The 13,250-nt window shown below is 49.8% G+C and overlaps 1 protein-coding gene across 1 annotated transcript in view; it reads right to left on the reverse strand.

The window, feature by feature from the left end:
• ATCAY (ATCAY kinesin light chain interacting caytaxin) overlaps positions 1–13,250 on the reverse strand; it is a 40,106-nt gene extending 26,856 nt beyond the window's left edge. Inside the window, exons 1-2 of the mRNA XM_027969868.3 lie at positions 12,905–13,250; positions 10,439–10,556 (exon numbers count right to left, since the gene is read on the reverse strand). Of these exons, the coding sequence (XP_027825669.1) occupies positions 10,439–10,515 (77 nt within the window). The 5' untranslated portion in view covers positions 10,516–10,556; positions 12,905–13,250. The remainder of the gene's footprint in view (positions 1–10,438; positions 10,557–12,904) is intronic.

A 13,250-nucleotide genomic window follows, 5' to 3' on the forward strand; every position in this document is an offset into this window, starting at 1 on the left:
AGGCCAAGTGTTGTTCAGTTGCTAAGTTGCATCTGACTCTTTGTGACCCTATGGGCTGCAGCACGCCAGGCTTCCCTATCCTTCACCAACTCCTGGAGTTTGCTCAAACTCATGTCCATTGAGTCGGTGATGCCATCCAACCATCTCACTTTCTGTCGCCTTCTTCTCTTCCTGCCTTCAATCTTTCCCAGCATCAAGGTCTTTCCAATGGGTCAGCTCTTCACATCACAGGGCCAAAGTACTGGGGTTAATTCCCCAAGCATCAGAAAGATCTCAGCTTCTGCATACCTGAAACCCCTTCACAAACTCCAAGTGGATCCAGATGGCTCCATGTAGCACCTGCTTTCTGTCTGTGTTGGGAAACCCATGTGAAAAGTGGGGTTCCCTGACTCCACCAGGTGTACAGTGTGGCTTTATGCTTCTGGCGTGGGTTGCCTTGCATCTCCTCAAAACGTAACTCAGGTCTGAACTCCCAGTACCTAGGAATGTGACCTATTTGGAATAGTTGCAGACATCATTAAGATGAAGTCATATGAGACTCACTGGTGGGCTTATAAGAAGAGGGAGGTTTGGACACACACACAGAGGAGAGGGCCATGGGAAGATGGAGGCAGATGCAAAATCAAAACCACAATGAGGTACCACCTCATACTGGTCCGAATGGCCAGCATCAAAAAGTCTGCAAACAATACATGCTGGACAAGGTGTGGGGGAAAGGGAACCCTCCTACACTGTTGGTGGGAATGTAAATTGGTGCAGTCACTATGAGAACAGTATGGAAGTTCCTTCAAAAACTAAAAATAGAGTCACCCTATGATCCAGCAATCCCACTCCTGGGCATACATCCAGGGAAAACCAAAATTTGAAAAGATTTATACACCCTTATGTTCATTGCGGCACTATTTACAATGGCTAAGACGTGGAAGCAACCTAAATGTCCACGGATGGATGAATGGATAAAGAAGAGGTGGGACCTATAGACCATGGAATATTACAGCCATACAAAAGAACAAAATAATACCATTCACAGCAACAAGGATACACCTTGAGATTGTCATACTGAGTGAAGTAAGTCAGACAGAGAAAGACAAATATCATGATATAGCTTATATGTGGAATCTAAAAAAATGGTACAAATGAACTTATCTACAAAACAGAAAGAGTTACAGGTGTAGAAAATAAACTTATGGTTACCAGAGGGTAAGTAGGGGGATAAATAGGAAGATTAAGATGGACATATACATACTTTGTTTTTGTTATTCGGTCACTAAGGCAAGTCTGACTTTTACGACTCCGTGGACTGCAGCACGCCAGGCCTCCCTGTCCCTCACTGTCTCCTGGGATTTGCCCAAACTCATGTCCATTGAACCAGTGATGGTATCCAACCATACACACTACTATACATAAAATAGATAACTAATAAGGACCTACTGTACAGCATAGGGAACTGTACTCAGTACTCTGTAATGACCTATATGGGAACAGAATCTAAAAAAGAATGGATACACATATGTGCGGTTAACTGACTCACTTTGCTGTACACCTGAAACTAACAGAATATTGGAAACCAACTAAATGCCAAAAAATTTTTTAAAAACAAAAAAATAAAACACAAGCTTAAAAAAAAAAAAGATGGAGGCAAGGAGTGATGCATCTGCAAGCTGGGAAGCGTCAAGGATGGCCAGCCCCGCCCCGAAGCGGGAAGAGGCAGCCAGGACCTTCCCGAGCCCCTGCAGAGGGAGCCTAGCCCGGCCGGCCGACACCTCGACTTTGGAGGTTTAGCCTCCAGAACTGTGAGAGAAACGTCTCTTATTTTAAGCCAGCGCGTGTACTTTGTTAAAGCACTATCCAAATTTCCCTTCTGGGCATTCCTTCTGGACATGACGTCTGTGAACCCTCCAGCCTGACACCTGTGATCTAACCAGGCTCTCTTACATACTGCAGTCCCTACCATGCGAAGGTCCTCTCTGTCCCAGCGCCTTTGCACATCCTGCCCCGCTGACTAGAGGGGCCACTCCCTGCTTTCTTTGCCCAGTGAAATTGCTTAGCCTTTGAGGCTGGGTTAGTGTCCTCCAGAAGACCCTGTCTGAACCTGACCTCCACCTCACCCCTGCATTCTGCCTCTTCCTCTCTTGCTTTGGTGAGTCACAGGCCTGGCCCTGGAAGAAGCAGCCCTCAGCAAAGGTCTGTTGAAATAAAGATTGAATCAGGGCACATTTTGCAAGTGGCGGGGAAAGGCCAAAATCAAGAAATACCTGTCACTCAGAATCAGCTGATATTGCAATAATTCTGGCTTCAGAGGTGGCCCCTAGACCTAGTTCTACCCTCAGGTCCTACTCTGTCTTAATGTTACTCATAGTGTGAAAGAAAGGAATTCGGAATAAACTGTGGGCCCCAGGACCTTTGAATATGCCTCCTGCTTCCCAAGTGGCTTCCCAGGTGGCTCAGTGGTGAAAGAGTCTGCCTGCCAATGCAGGAGACACAGGTTTGATCCCTGGGTTGGGAAGATCGCCGGAAAAGGGAATGGCAACCCATTCCAGTATTGTTGCCTGGGAAATCCCATGGACCGAGAAGGCTGGCAGATTACAGTCCGTGGGGTCACAAAGAGTCGGACACGACTGAGCACTGCTTCCCAAACTGCTCCAGGCTTCGATGACCTTCAGATTGGCCACGCTGCTTCAGTCTCCCCTCCAGGGCTTCCCAGCCTCTGCTTCTGCCTGATCCACAGCCACCTCTGGTGCAGGGTAACAGCAAAAACTCCTTCTGGGCATTAAGTAGGCTTTTCTGAGGCTCAAAGCTGGACTAGCAGCTCCAGGGCTTATAATAGGACTCTTGCAAACCTAAGTCGAGGGAACTGCGGAGAGGCCTTCAAAAATTCTAGGCAACTTTGGTGGTTTCAGACACTCAGATAAATCTACCCTTCTTTGCACTTTCTGACACCTTTCCCCATTCATCTTGTTCTGGTCTTCCCCAGCACCATCACATCTTGGCTGGATCAGAAAGCCTTGTGGGGAAACTTTCCTGGTGGTCCAGTGGCTAATACCCCACACTCCCAATGCAGGAGGCCTGTGTTCAATCCTTGGTCAGGGAACTAGATCCCACATGCTGCAACTAGGGATCTAGCCACAGCTAAGACCTGGCAAGGTAAAGAAATATTTTTTAAAAAGAAAGCCCGGGGTTGTGAGCAGAATCACAGACCTCCCAGCCCTCGCTCCCCATTCTCCCACCTCACCCCCGGCAGTCACGCTGGCTCAGTGGATGCAGACAGGATGTTCTGGACCTAACTGTGTTCTCCCAATGCCCAGTATGACTGAGTTTGGAGACAGGGTCTTTAGGAGGCAATTGAGATGGAAGGAGGTCAAAAGTGTGTAGTCCTGGAACCTCTCTGGTGGTCCAGTGGTTGGGACTCCACCCTTCCACTGCAGGAAGTGGGGGTTCAATCCCTGGTTGGGGAACTAAGATCCCACATGAGCAGTCAAAAAAAAAAAATGTGTGGGGCCCTGATTCCTTATGACTGTGGCCTTACAAGAGGAGGGAGAACCATGAGAAGGCTCTCTCTCCACCACTGAGAACAGAGGAAATGCCAGGTCACAAGAAGCCAGGAGGAGAGCCCTCACCAGAAGCCAGCCTTGCTGGTACCATGATCTCAGACACCCAACATCCAGAGCTGTGTGAGAATAAACACCTGCTGTTGAAGCTGCCCCACATGTCGTATTCTGTTGTGACAGCCCAGTGTCGCCGGAGTTCAGGAAAGAGAAACGCTGGAGTGGGTGGGGGACTGTGGATGCTCAGGGCGCCCCGTCACTTCCTGCCCTAAACCCACGGCTCCTGCCTGACAGTTTCCAGGACTGCTGAGCCGGACAACATGCAATCACTGCTGTGTGTGTGTTGAACTCGGAGAGGGAGCATGCTTGGCCTGCCCTGTGCAGGGATGGGAGCATGTAGACAGAGACTGAGCATAGCTAGATAGACAGACGACAGACAGACAGACAGACACCGAGAGAGACAGAGAGAGGAGGGAGAGGGAGGACAGTAAAGGGATATCGACAAAATCTCAAGTCAGCAAATCTGGGTAAAAGTTTACAGATATTCCGTACACCATTCTTATAATTTTTATTTTCTAAGCTTGGGACTATGTCAGAATAAAAAGTTACAGGGCAGAGGGATAAATCGGGAGATTGGGATTGACATATACATACTGGGTGTGGTCAATCACTTCAGTCATGTCAGACTCTGTGACCCTATGGACTGTAGCCCACCAGGCTTCTCTGTCCATGGGATTCTTCAGACAAGAATACTGGATTGGGTTGCCATGCCCTCCTCCAAGGGATCTTCCCAACCCAGGGATTGAATCCGTGTCTCCTGCACTGCAGGCAGATTTTTTTTTTTTTTTTTTTTTGCCACTGAGCCGCTGGAAAAGCCCATACACACTACCATATATAAAATAAATAACTAATAAGGACCTACTGTATAGCACAGGAAACTCTCTAGAATGCTCTGTAATGACCTATATGAGAATGCTGCTGCTGCTAAGTTCAATCGTGTCTGACTCTGTGCGACCCCATAGATGGCAGCCCACCAAGCTCCCCCCGCCCTGGGATTCTCCAGGCAAGAACACTGGAGTGGGTTGCCATTTCCTTCTCCAATGCATGAAAGTGAAAAGTGAAAGTGAAGTCGCTCAGTCATGTCTGACTCTTAGCGACCTTCCAGGCAACAGTACTGGAATGGGGTCGCCATTGCCTTCTCTGTATATGGGAATAGAATTTATAAAAAGAGTGAATATATGTATACATATAACTGACACACTTCGCTGCACAGCAGATACTAACACAACATTGTTAATCAACTATTTGTTGTTGTTCAGTTGCTAAGTCATGTTTGATTCTTTGCGATCCCATGAACTGCTGCATGCCAGGCTTCTCTGTCCCTCACTATCTTCCAGAGTTTGCTCAAACTCATGTCCATTGAGTCGATGATCCAACCATCTCATCCTCTGTTGGTTGGTATCATTGACTATAATCCAATAAAGGAAAGGAAAAAAAATTACAAACACAATGAAGAGCTCGGATGCTGCAAGACCTAGCACAGCCCACTGAAAAAAAAATTTACAAACAAAACCCACAGGCTGAGACACCTAATCCTGCACCCACCTCCTTAGCTGTGAGATGCTAGCCAAACCCTTACCTACCTAGGTTCTCAGTTTCCCCATCCAACTTTCCTTCAGTCCCTCAATCTGCTTCCACTGGCCCCAGGGCCTTTGCACATGCTGCTCTCTGCTTGGAATGCTTGATTGCTGCCCTCAGCCTCTCTTCCCTGTTCCCCCCTCATCATCCTTCATAGCTCAAGGTCAGCTCCTCCTCTAATCTCCCCAACCCAGTCAGACCCCACCCAGACTTGCTCCAGGTGCCAAGAACCCAGCTTCAATTTTCCATTGGCTGGTGAGGTTATAAGGGACTGCCTGTCTCTGCCCTATTCTTCCAGCACCCCATTAGGGCAGCTCTCCTGTTTGCCAGCTGTGCCCAGCGTCTCACCTACGGCCTGGCACAGTTGGTGCACATTGCTAGGATGAATGGATGGGCAAAGGAGGCAGTGAATGGGTCGTCTCCAGGCAGCCCTCAGCTATAGTCCATAGGAATCTGCAGAAGTGCGGAAAGACACCACAGGAAACAGGCACAGTGTGCATGCCCGGACACACGCGGGGGAAGCTGGGAGAGGCCCCAGGAAGGGATCGCTGTGCTGGAAGGAATAGAATCAGGGGTTGTCTGACTCAGACAGAGGTGCTTATGTTGGGCTGCATCTGGACGCTATATAAGGAGCTTTACTCACTCCTCCCGGAATGAGGACAGCACGCCTCAACGAAGGCATGTCCCCAACCTGGGGCTGCACAGCCAGCCACTATCCTGTGAACACTGAACCACTGAATGGGGGAGAGAAGCCCTCTGCAGCTGGGGAAACTCACTTGAAATTCACACGTGCAGCTGCAGTCAGCCCCACTTTGTCTCAAGGAGGCTTGGGAGAGGAGGGTCTCTTTTATGGGGGGTGGGGGATGGGTAAAAGGCACCAGAGTGAAGGAGATACAAGCTGATAACAATGATGCTGGGACTTCCCTGGGGGTCCAGCGACGAGGACCTCGCCTCCCAGTGCAGGCGCTGAGGGTTCAATCCCTGTGGTCGGGGAGCTAGACTCTCACCAGCCTTATAATAAAAATACCAAAACCAGAAGTAATATTGTAACACATTCCATAAAGACTTTAAAATGGTCCACACCAAAGAAAACTTAAAAAAAAAAAAAAGAAGAATGTTGCGACTTCCCTCATGGTCCAGTGGTTATAACTCTGAGCTTCCACTGCAGGGGGTGCGCGGTTGGGGATCTAAGATCCCGTCTACCTCTGTGGTGCAACCAAAAGATAAATACATAAAAAAGAAGGAAAAGAAAAATGATGCTACAGGCAGCATCAACTTCTCAAACCAATTTGAGCCAGGAATGACTGTCCCTATTCTACAGGTAGGAAAACTGAGGCACAAAGATGCTCAAAGAGCTGTGTGAGGTGGCCGCACAAGCCCATCAGAGAACTGGAATCTGAAACCCCTGGTGTCTGGTTCCACAGCTTGTGCCGTATTGTTTCCGCTGTGTCGCTTGAAATAAAACTAGCGTGAGCAAGGTGGTTTTTTTTTTTTTTTTTTTTTTTAATGTCTAGGAAGGCTTGGAGTTTGCCTCCTGGGGAGGTGGGGTTGAAACAGAAGGTTTTTGAAGTCTAGACCTGGGAATGCTTTGGTCTCAGTGGAGGTCAGAGTTCATGGGACCACAGGGTGAGCGATGCTGAGACTGGTTGGAGATGTTTCTAAACTCCCAGAGTGCCTGGTGCTACAAGGAACCCACTGAGATCACCCCATCTAATTCTGCATTTTCCGTGGGACAAAACAGACCTTTCACAGATGAGGGACAGCTCCTCAAGGTGGCCGGCTCTTGCCCACTCTGGGGCATTTCTAGCTATGGGAGGAGCCCCTGCCAAAACTTTTGTACACACTGCTATATTTAAAATGGAAAACCAACAAGGACTTACTGTATAGCACAGGCAACTCTGCTCAATGTTATATAGCAGCCTCGATGGGAGGGGAGTTGGGGGAAAAACGGATACGTGAACATGTACGGCTGAGTCTCACTGTTCATCTGAAACTGCCACCACGTTGTTAATCAGCTATACCGCAATACAAAATAAAAAGCTAGAAAAATGATCTTTAATTCACCCAAACTGCCAGGTATCATGAGATCCCTTTCCTTTTAAAATTTTTGGCCAAACTACACAGCATGTGGGATCTTAGTTCCCTAACCAGGGATCAAACCTGCATTCCCTTCACTGGGAGTGCAGAGTCTTAACCACTGGACCACCAGGAAGTCCCATGAAACCCCTTTCTACACATCCAGGCAACAGTGCTCCTTGTATTGAGTTGAAGAGAAAGACTTTCACAGGGGAATGTAGAACAAAGAACATTCTAACAGTGAATGAATAGGAGCTTGACTCCAATGAAGTTGCCATCTCCTTCTCAAACTAAGTCTTCCTGAAGACAATGGTACTGGGCAGACAAGAGATTCTTGGTTACTCTGGTGTGGGGCATCTATTGCTTTAAGAACCACAAGGGCGACTTCCCTAGTGGTCCAGTGGCTAAGATGCTGAGCTCCCAATGCAGGAGGCCTAAGTTTGCTCCCTGGTCAGGGAACTAGATCCCACATGATGCCACTAAGAGTTTGAATGCCACAACTAAAGATCCTGCATGCCTAAACTAAGACCTGGGGCAGCCAAATAAATAAATTAAATAAATATTAAAAAAAAAAAGAAGAAGATGAACCACAAGGATTTGGATGAAAAGGACTAGACTGCCAAGAAGCCCAAGATTCTCAAATGAGGGGGTGATGCCCTTAACATCACGGCTTCTCCTGGGACAGGTTGACAGGAAGCTCTAGACCTCCCCCATCAGCCTGCTCTGCTTTTGAAAGGATGGGCGTGTAAACTATGCACATATGGGGCCATTTGAGTCCAAAGAGCCTAGATTAGACTCAAACCTTTCATGCCTGTCCCTCAGCCCAGTGCTGCCCTCAGCACCCTCACCCACTGAGACCTTCTGGAGCTGGAACTCCTACCCAAGTTCTCCTTTCCAGGGTGAATGTGCCCAGTCTCGTTGACCTTTCTTCCCAGATGGTTATGCAACTAACTCTTGGGCATCATTTCCCTGGGATAAACTCCTTGCATTAAAGTGGGAGGGAGGGACTTCTCTGGCAATCCATCGGTTAAGAATGTCCTGCAATGCTGGGGACATGGGTTCGATCCTTGGTCGGGGAACTAAGATCCCACATGCCTTGGGGTAACCAAGTCCACGTGCCACAACTAGAGAGTCTGTGTGCTGAAGCTAAGACTCCATGCAGCCAACTAAATAAATAAATATTTTTTAAAGAGTGGGAGGGAGGGACTTCCCGGTGGTTCAGTGGTTAAGAATCCACATAGCAGTGCAAGGGACATGGTTTCGAACCATGTTTGGGGAACTAATATCCTGCAAGCCGTGCAGCATGGCCAAGAAAAAAAAATGGGGAGGAGATGAGCAGTTGAATCAGGGGGAGCCTGTGCTGATGATATTTCCTCTTACTTAACGCCTTGCTGGAGGAGAAAACAGAGGCCAAGTACCTCAGCCACACACAGCTCCCTTCTCAGGATTTTTCATTCCTACTAATGACCGTCATCCATTCACCCATACCTACTGAGCACCAACTGTATGCCTGTGATCACACCGAAGGCCCCTGCTCTCATGGGATCCATCACGGAGAACAGATTGTAAACAAGTGTATGGAATAGTCAGCATATTAGATTGTATGAGTCTCCTGTGGCTGCTGTAACAAATTGTTCCAAATCTAGTGGCTTCAAACAGCACAGATGTATTCTCTTATGGATCTAGACACCAGAAGTAAGTCTGAAGTCAGTTTCATGGGGCTGGTTTTTCCTGGAGAAACCAGCACTACATCCCTGGCCGGTGGCCTCTTCCTCCCGTGACTCCAAGTTGTTACTGTCATCATCACAGCTCCTACACCTGTAGACAAACCTTCCTTTTTTTTTTTTTTACTGTGCCCTGAGGCATGTAGGATTTTACTTCCCCAACCAGGGATTGAACCTGCACTCCCTTCGCTGGAAGCTTGGGGTCCTAACCTTTGGACAGCCAGGGAAGTCCCCTTCCATCCTCTTATACTAGGGGTCCTCAAACTCTGGGATCTAATGCCTAACGATCTGAGGTGGAGCTGATGCAATCATAATAGAAATAAAGTGTACAATAAATGTCATGCACTTGAATCATCCCAAAACCATTCCCTTGCCCCCACCCCAGGTCTGTGGAAAAACTGTCTTCCATGAAACTTGTCCCTGGTGCCAAACAGGTTTGGGACCACTGTCTTCTACAGAATCCTGTGATTACATTAAGGACCTCCCCCTCGACAATCTAGGATTGTCATCTCCCCATTTTGAGATCCTTAACTCACTCATATTTGCAAAGTGCCTTTTGCCACATTAACGAACATTCTCCAGGGAGGGATTAGGACATGGATATTTTGGGAGGGCTGTTATATAGGAAGGAAACAATTTAAGAACTGGGGGAGGTGGGTAATGAAAGGGCTAGGAGGTCCTCTCTAAGAAGGTGGCCAGTGGGCAGAGATCTGAAGGAGGCAGGGGAGGCGGGTGTCTGGGGAAGAGCACTCCTGGCAGAGGGAACAGCCAGTGCAGTCAGAACATCAGAGCCAGCCCAGCACAGAAGGAACAGGAAGGGAGCAGCAGGGGCCGAGGGGCACGAAGGATGGAGAGCGGCAGGAGCGCGTGGAGGCTGAAACCCAGAGCTTCCAAGGAATGAGCATCTGACCCAGCGATTTTAAGCGGGGATATGCCACTGCAGATCAAAACACACTATTACCTGGATTTTTGGGAACCCAGGTAAGAAGATTGTCACAGCCCATGAAAGTGTCAGTCGCTCAGTCATGTCCACCCCTTTGTGACCTCATGGACTGTAGCCTACCAGGCTCCTCAGTCCATGGAATTCTCCAGACAAGAATACTGGAGTGGTTAGCCATTTCCTACTCCAGGGGATCTTCCCGATCCAGGAATGGAACCTGGGTCTCCTATACTGCAGGCAGATTCTTTACCATCTGAGCCACCAGGGAAGCCCAATAGTCCATAAGATGGTTTTCTTCATAGAAGAATGTTTAGAATTCTTACAAGAGTGTGGGAATGGGAGCTATTTTAGCACTTTGGCAGAGGTGGGTGGGGAGAGGTGGGAAATCCATCTTAAGTTAGCAAATACCAATTATGAACTTGGCCGGGTCAACTGGGGTGTCTGTGCCACACCTGGGAGAAGTGTCGGGCCAGGCACTCCCTCCACAGCTGACACACAGGCCGGGGGAGTTGTACCTGGGCAGAGCTTCGTCCTGCCATTCTTCCTTCACATCCATGTTCTCCATCCGGAGTGTGGCTTCGGTGGTTCCCATGAGAGCTGGGAAGAGGTGCCGACTTAAAGTAGGGGTGAATCCTGAAAGAGAGCCGTGGATGGAGGGTTTACTAGAGATTCATCCTAATGACAATTCCCCACCCATGCACAGAACTTCAGAGATCCATCTGTAAAGAGCACTTGTGTCTGTCATCTTACTGAATCACTGCCTGGACCCATGAGGCTTCTCCATGTCACAGGTGAGAAAACAGAGACACAGAAAGCTGAAAATCCACGTGGGTGGGTCAGGAATTGGAACCTAAAGGAGGGGCTGAGCCTCCAGTTATAAATTACCTCCCAGTGAAGCTCTGAAATCCACCCTCCCCATGGCTCACCTGCCCTCCCTTACCTTGGACTTCAACTAGGAAACCATAAATGCAACTAAAGTCATTTATACTAAAGTGCTAATGACTGATATAATTAAGTTTCCTTGCCAGGGCTGACATTCAGACAGGACCTGGTTAACCCCAACCACCTCTATCTGCTCTGGCCCACTTCCCCTTGCCCCTCTGTCTGCTACTCCCATGCCCCTAAGAAGAAGCAAGTCCTGATAACCTGACCCTAGGACTAAAAAAGACAGTGAGAAAGTGCCTGGGGTTGGAAATCAGGATCGTAATTTCTCACTAACCACAAAACGCCAGTTTTGTTTTTAACGTTGTGAGGAGCCAGCTGGGGGCAGGCATGGGGTGGGGTTAGTGCTCTAGATGGTGCCTTAAGTGCTGGGCTGTCTGGGAGTGTGGTCAGAACTGCTGAGTGAGACTGAACTTGGGGCATGAACATGAACATGCCCTGGGGCATGGCAGACTTCCCCTGCCTCACTTTCTGGGTCTATCAATGAAAGACTGGATCCAGAAATAACCTCTAACATCCTTTTTGGAATTACACCCAAGATCTTATGACTCAATGAATAACACAGGTTCTGTGCTTTTAAGCCAGTGGTTCTCAGTTGGGGGTGATGCCGCCTCCCGCCTCACCAGTCGCTTGGTAATGTTTGGAGGCGTGTTTTTAGTTGTCATATGCGGGGTGGGGGGTGGGGGGGGGGGGGAGGCGCTACTGACATCAAGTGGGTGGAGAACAGTGGTGCTGCTCAGTGCTTCACAGTGTCCAGGATGGTCCCCCCTTAATAAAAAGTGATCCGGCCCCAAACGTCCATAGAGCTGAGATTAAGTTGTCATCTTCACTTGCCAGCACCTAAGGTCCCGCGTCCAGCCCTCCCCCCTCTCCCATGCCGCAGCTGCCTCTCTAAAGCTGGTGGGTGGCTCTCTATTTGGGTGTGTCTTCCAAAGCCCCTCGCTGGACGGAAACCCCTGCGGATGGTGGGTCTGCCTTTGGGATTGGGGCTCAGAGGGAGGACTCAGAGGGAGCAGGGTGAGGGCCAGGCAGGAGAGAGGGGGTGTCTGAAATGTGACCCTCCCCCATTCAGTGAGAGTTTCTCACTGGATTTTGTCACTGCCCTGGATGTCGTCACTCATTCATGGAGGAGGGACAGTAAGACGCAGTACGGAAGGTGGGGGGCGGGGGGAGAAGAGAGATCTCTTCCTGATGCTATGGGCAACCGCCACCCAGAATCTTACCGCAAGGGAAAGTTCGCGTCAGTAGAATTCATTTTCTTTATGAAGGGAGTGGTCTTTGCGTCTATCTTCCTTCTCCTGAGCTGAGTGTGGCCTCAGCCCCCTGAAAAGGGCCACCCCCCTACCCCATCTACAGCCGAGCCTGGAGCCTCACATGTCTGCCCCACGATCCTCTAAATGCCGGGATGTGGGTGGGTCCCGCTGGGCCCTGGACACTCCCGCCCTCTGGTCCCCACTTCACATTCAAGGACCATCGAATAAGGAGGCAGCGAGCGGAAGCTTAGAAGCGGTCCTTTCTGCCGTGGTGCTGAATTATCAGCCCCGTGCATACAAGTTCAGACACAGGAGGAGGCATCTCTTGTCTGTACCCATCTCCCTTCCTCCCCACCCCATAGGCAAGCCTTTACGTGCACTTCTGTCAAATCCTTTTTCCAAATCCGCTCACGGCGTTATAAATAGGAAACGCACAGAGTTGGGACTTGTACATTTTGGTCTCGCAGGAAGCGTCCCAGAGAGGGGCTGAGGGTTTGAGCCGCCTAATCTCCCGACACAGCCTGGAAATGGTGCAATCCTCTGCCTTCCAGGTGAACGGTGGGCACGCGAGGTGAACCTTGTGGGTGTGTATGTGTGTGTGTGTGTGCGCGCGCGCGGCGGATGGTTTTCTCCGCGTGGGGAAAAAATGGAGGTGTTGCCATTCCAAGAATCGCCAAGTACCCCGGCTCTCAGCTCCCACCCGCCCATCTGCCAGAAGCCAGGTTTGCAGCTCCAGAAACATGGGGGACGATCTTCCTCAACAGGGCGGGGGGAAAGTGGACTCACCTCCGTGCGAGTACCGGCTACCTCCGCGGCCTGTCCCAGGTGAGCGCAAACAAAGACGAGCCCCGGGCGCCTGCAGAGCGCGGTCCCCCGGCCTTCAGAGCATCCGAGGAAGATGCGCTCAGCGCGAACTCTGCATCCAAGGAAGGTCACCCAGAGCAACGCGGCGGGCGCAGACGGGCGCTTTTTGTCCAGGGATGGTGGGGCGGCGGGCAGGGAAGGCTTGCAGTTAGCAGTCGACTCCCCCTTGCTCGGCCGCGGCTGCGTCTTGGGTCATCGTTGTCTCAGCTTGTGCCTCCCGAGGTATTTTCTTCTCGCCAGCTCGTAGCTGGCAGAGGCTCGGCTTCCT

The sequence above is a fragment of the Ovis aries genome, chromosome 5 (genome assembly GCF_016772045.2).
Source record: "Ovis aries strain OAR_USU_Benz2616 breed Rambouillet chromosome 5, ARS-UI_Ramb_v3.0, whole genome shotgun sequence".
Taxonomy (NCBI): domain Eukaryota; kingdom Metazoa; phylum Chordata; class Mammalia; order Artiodactyla; family Bovidae; genus Ovis; species Ovis aries.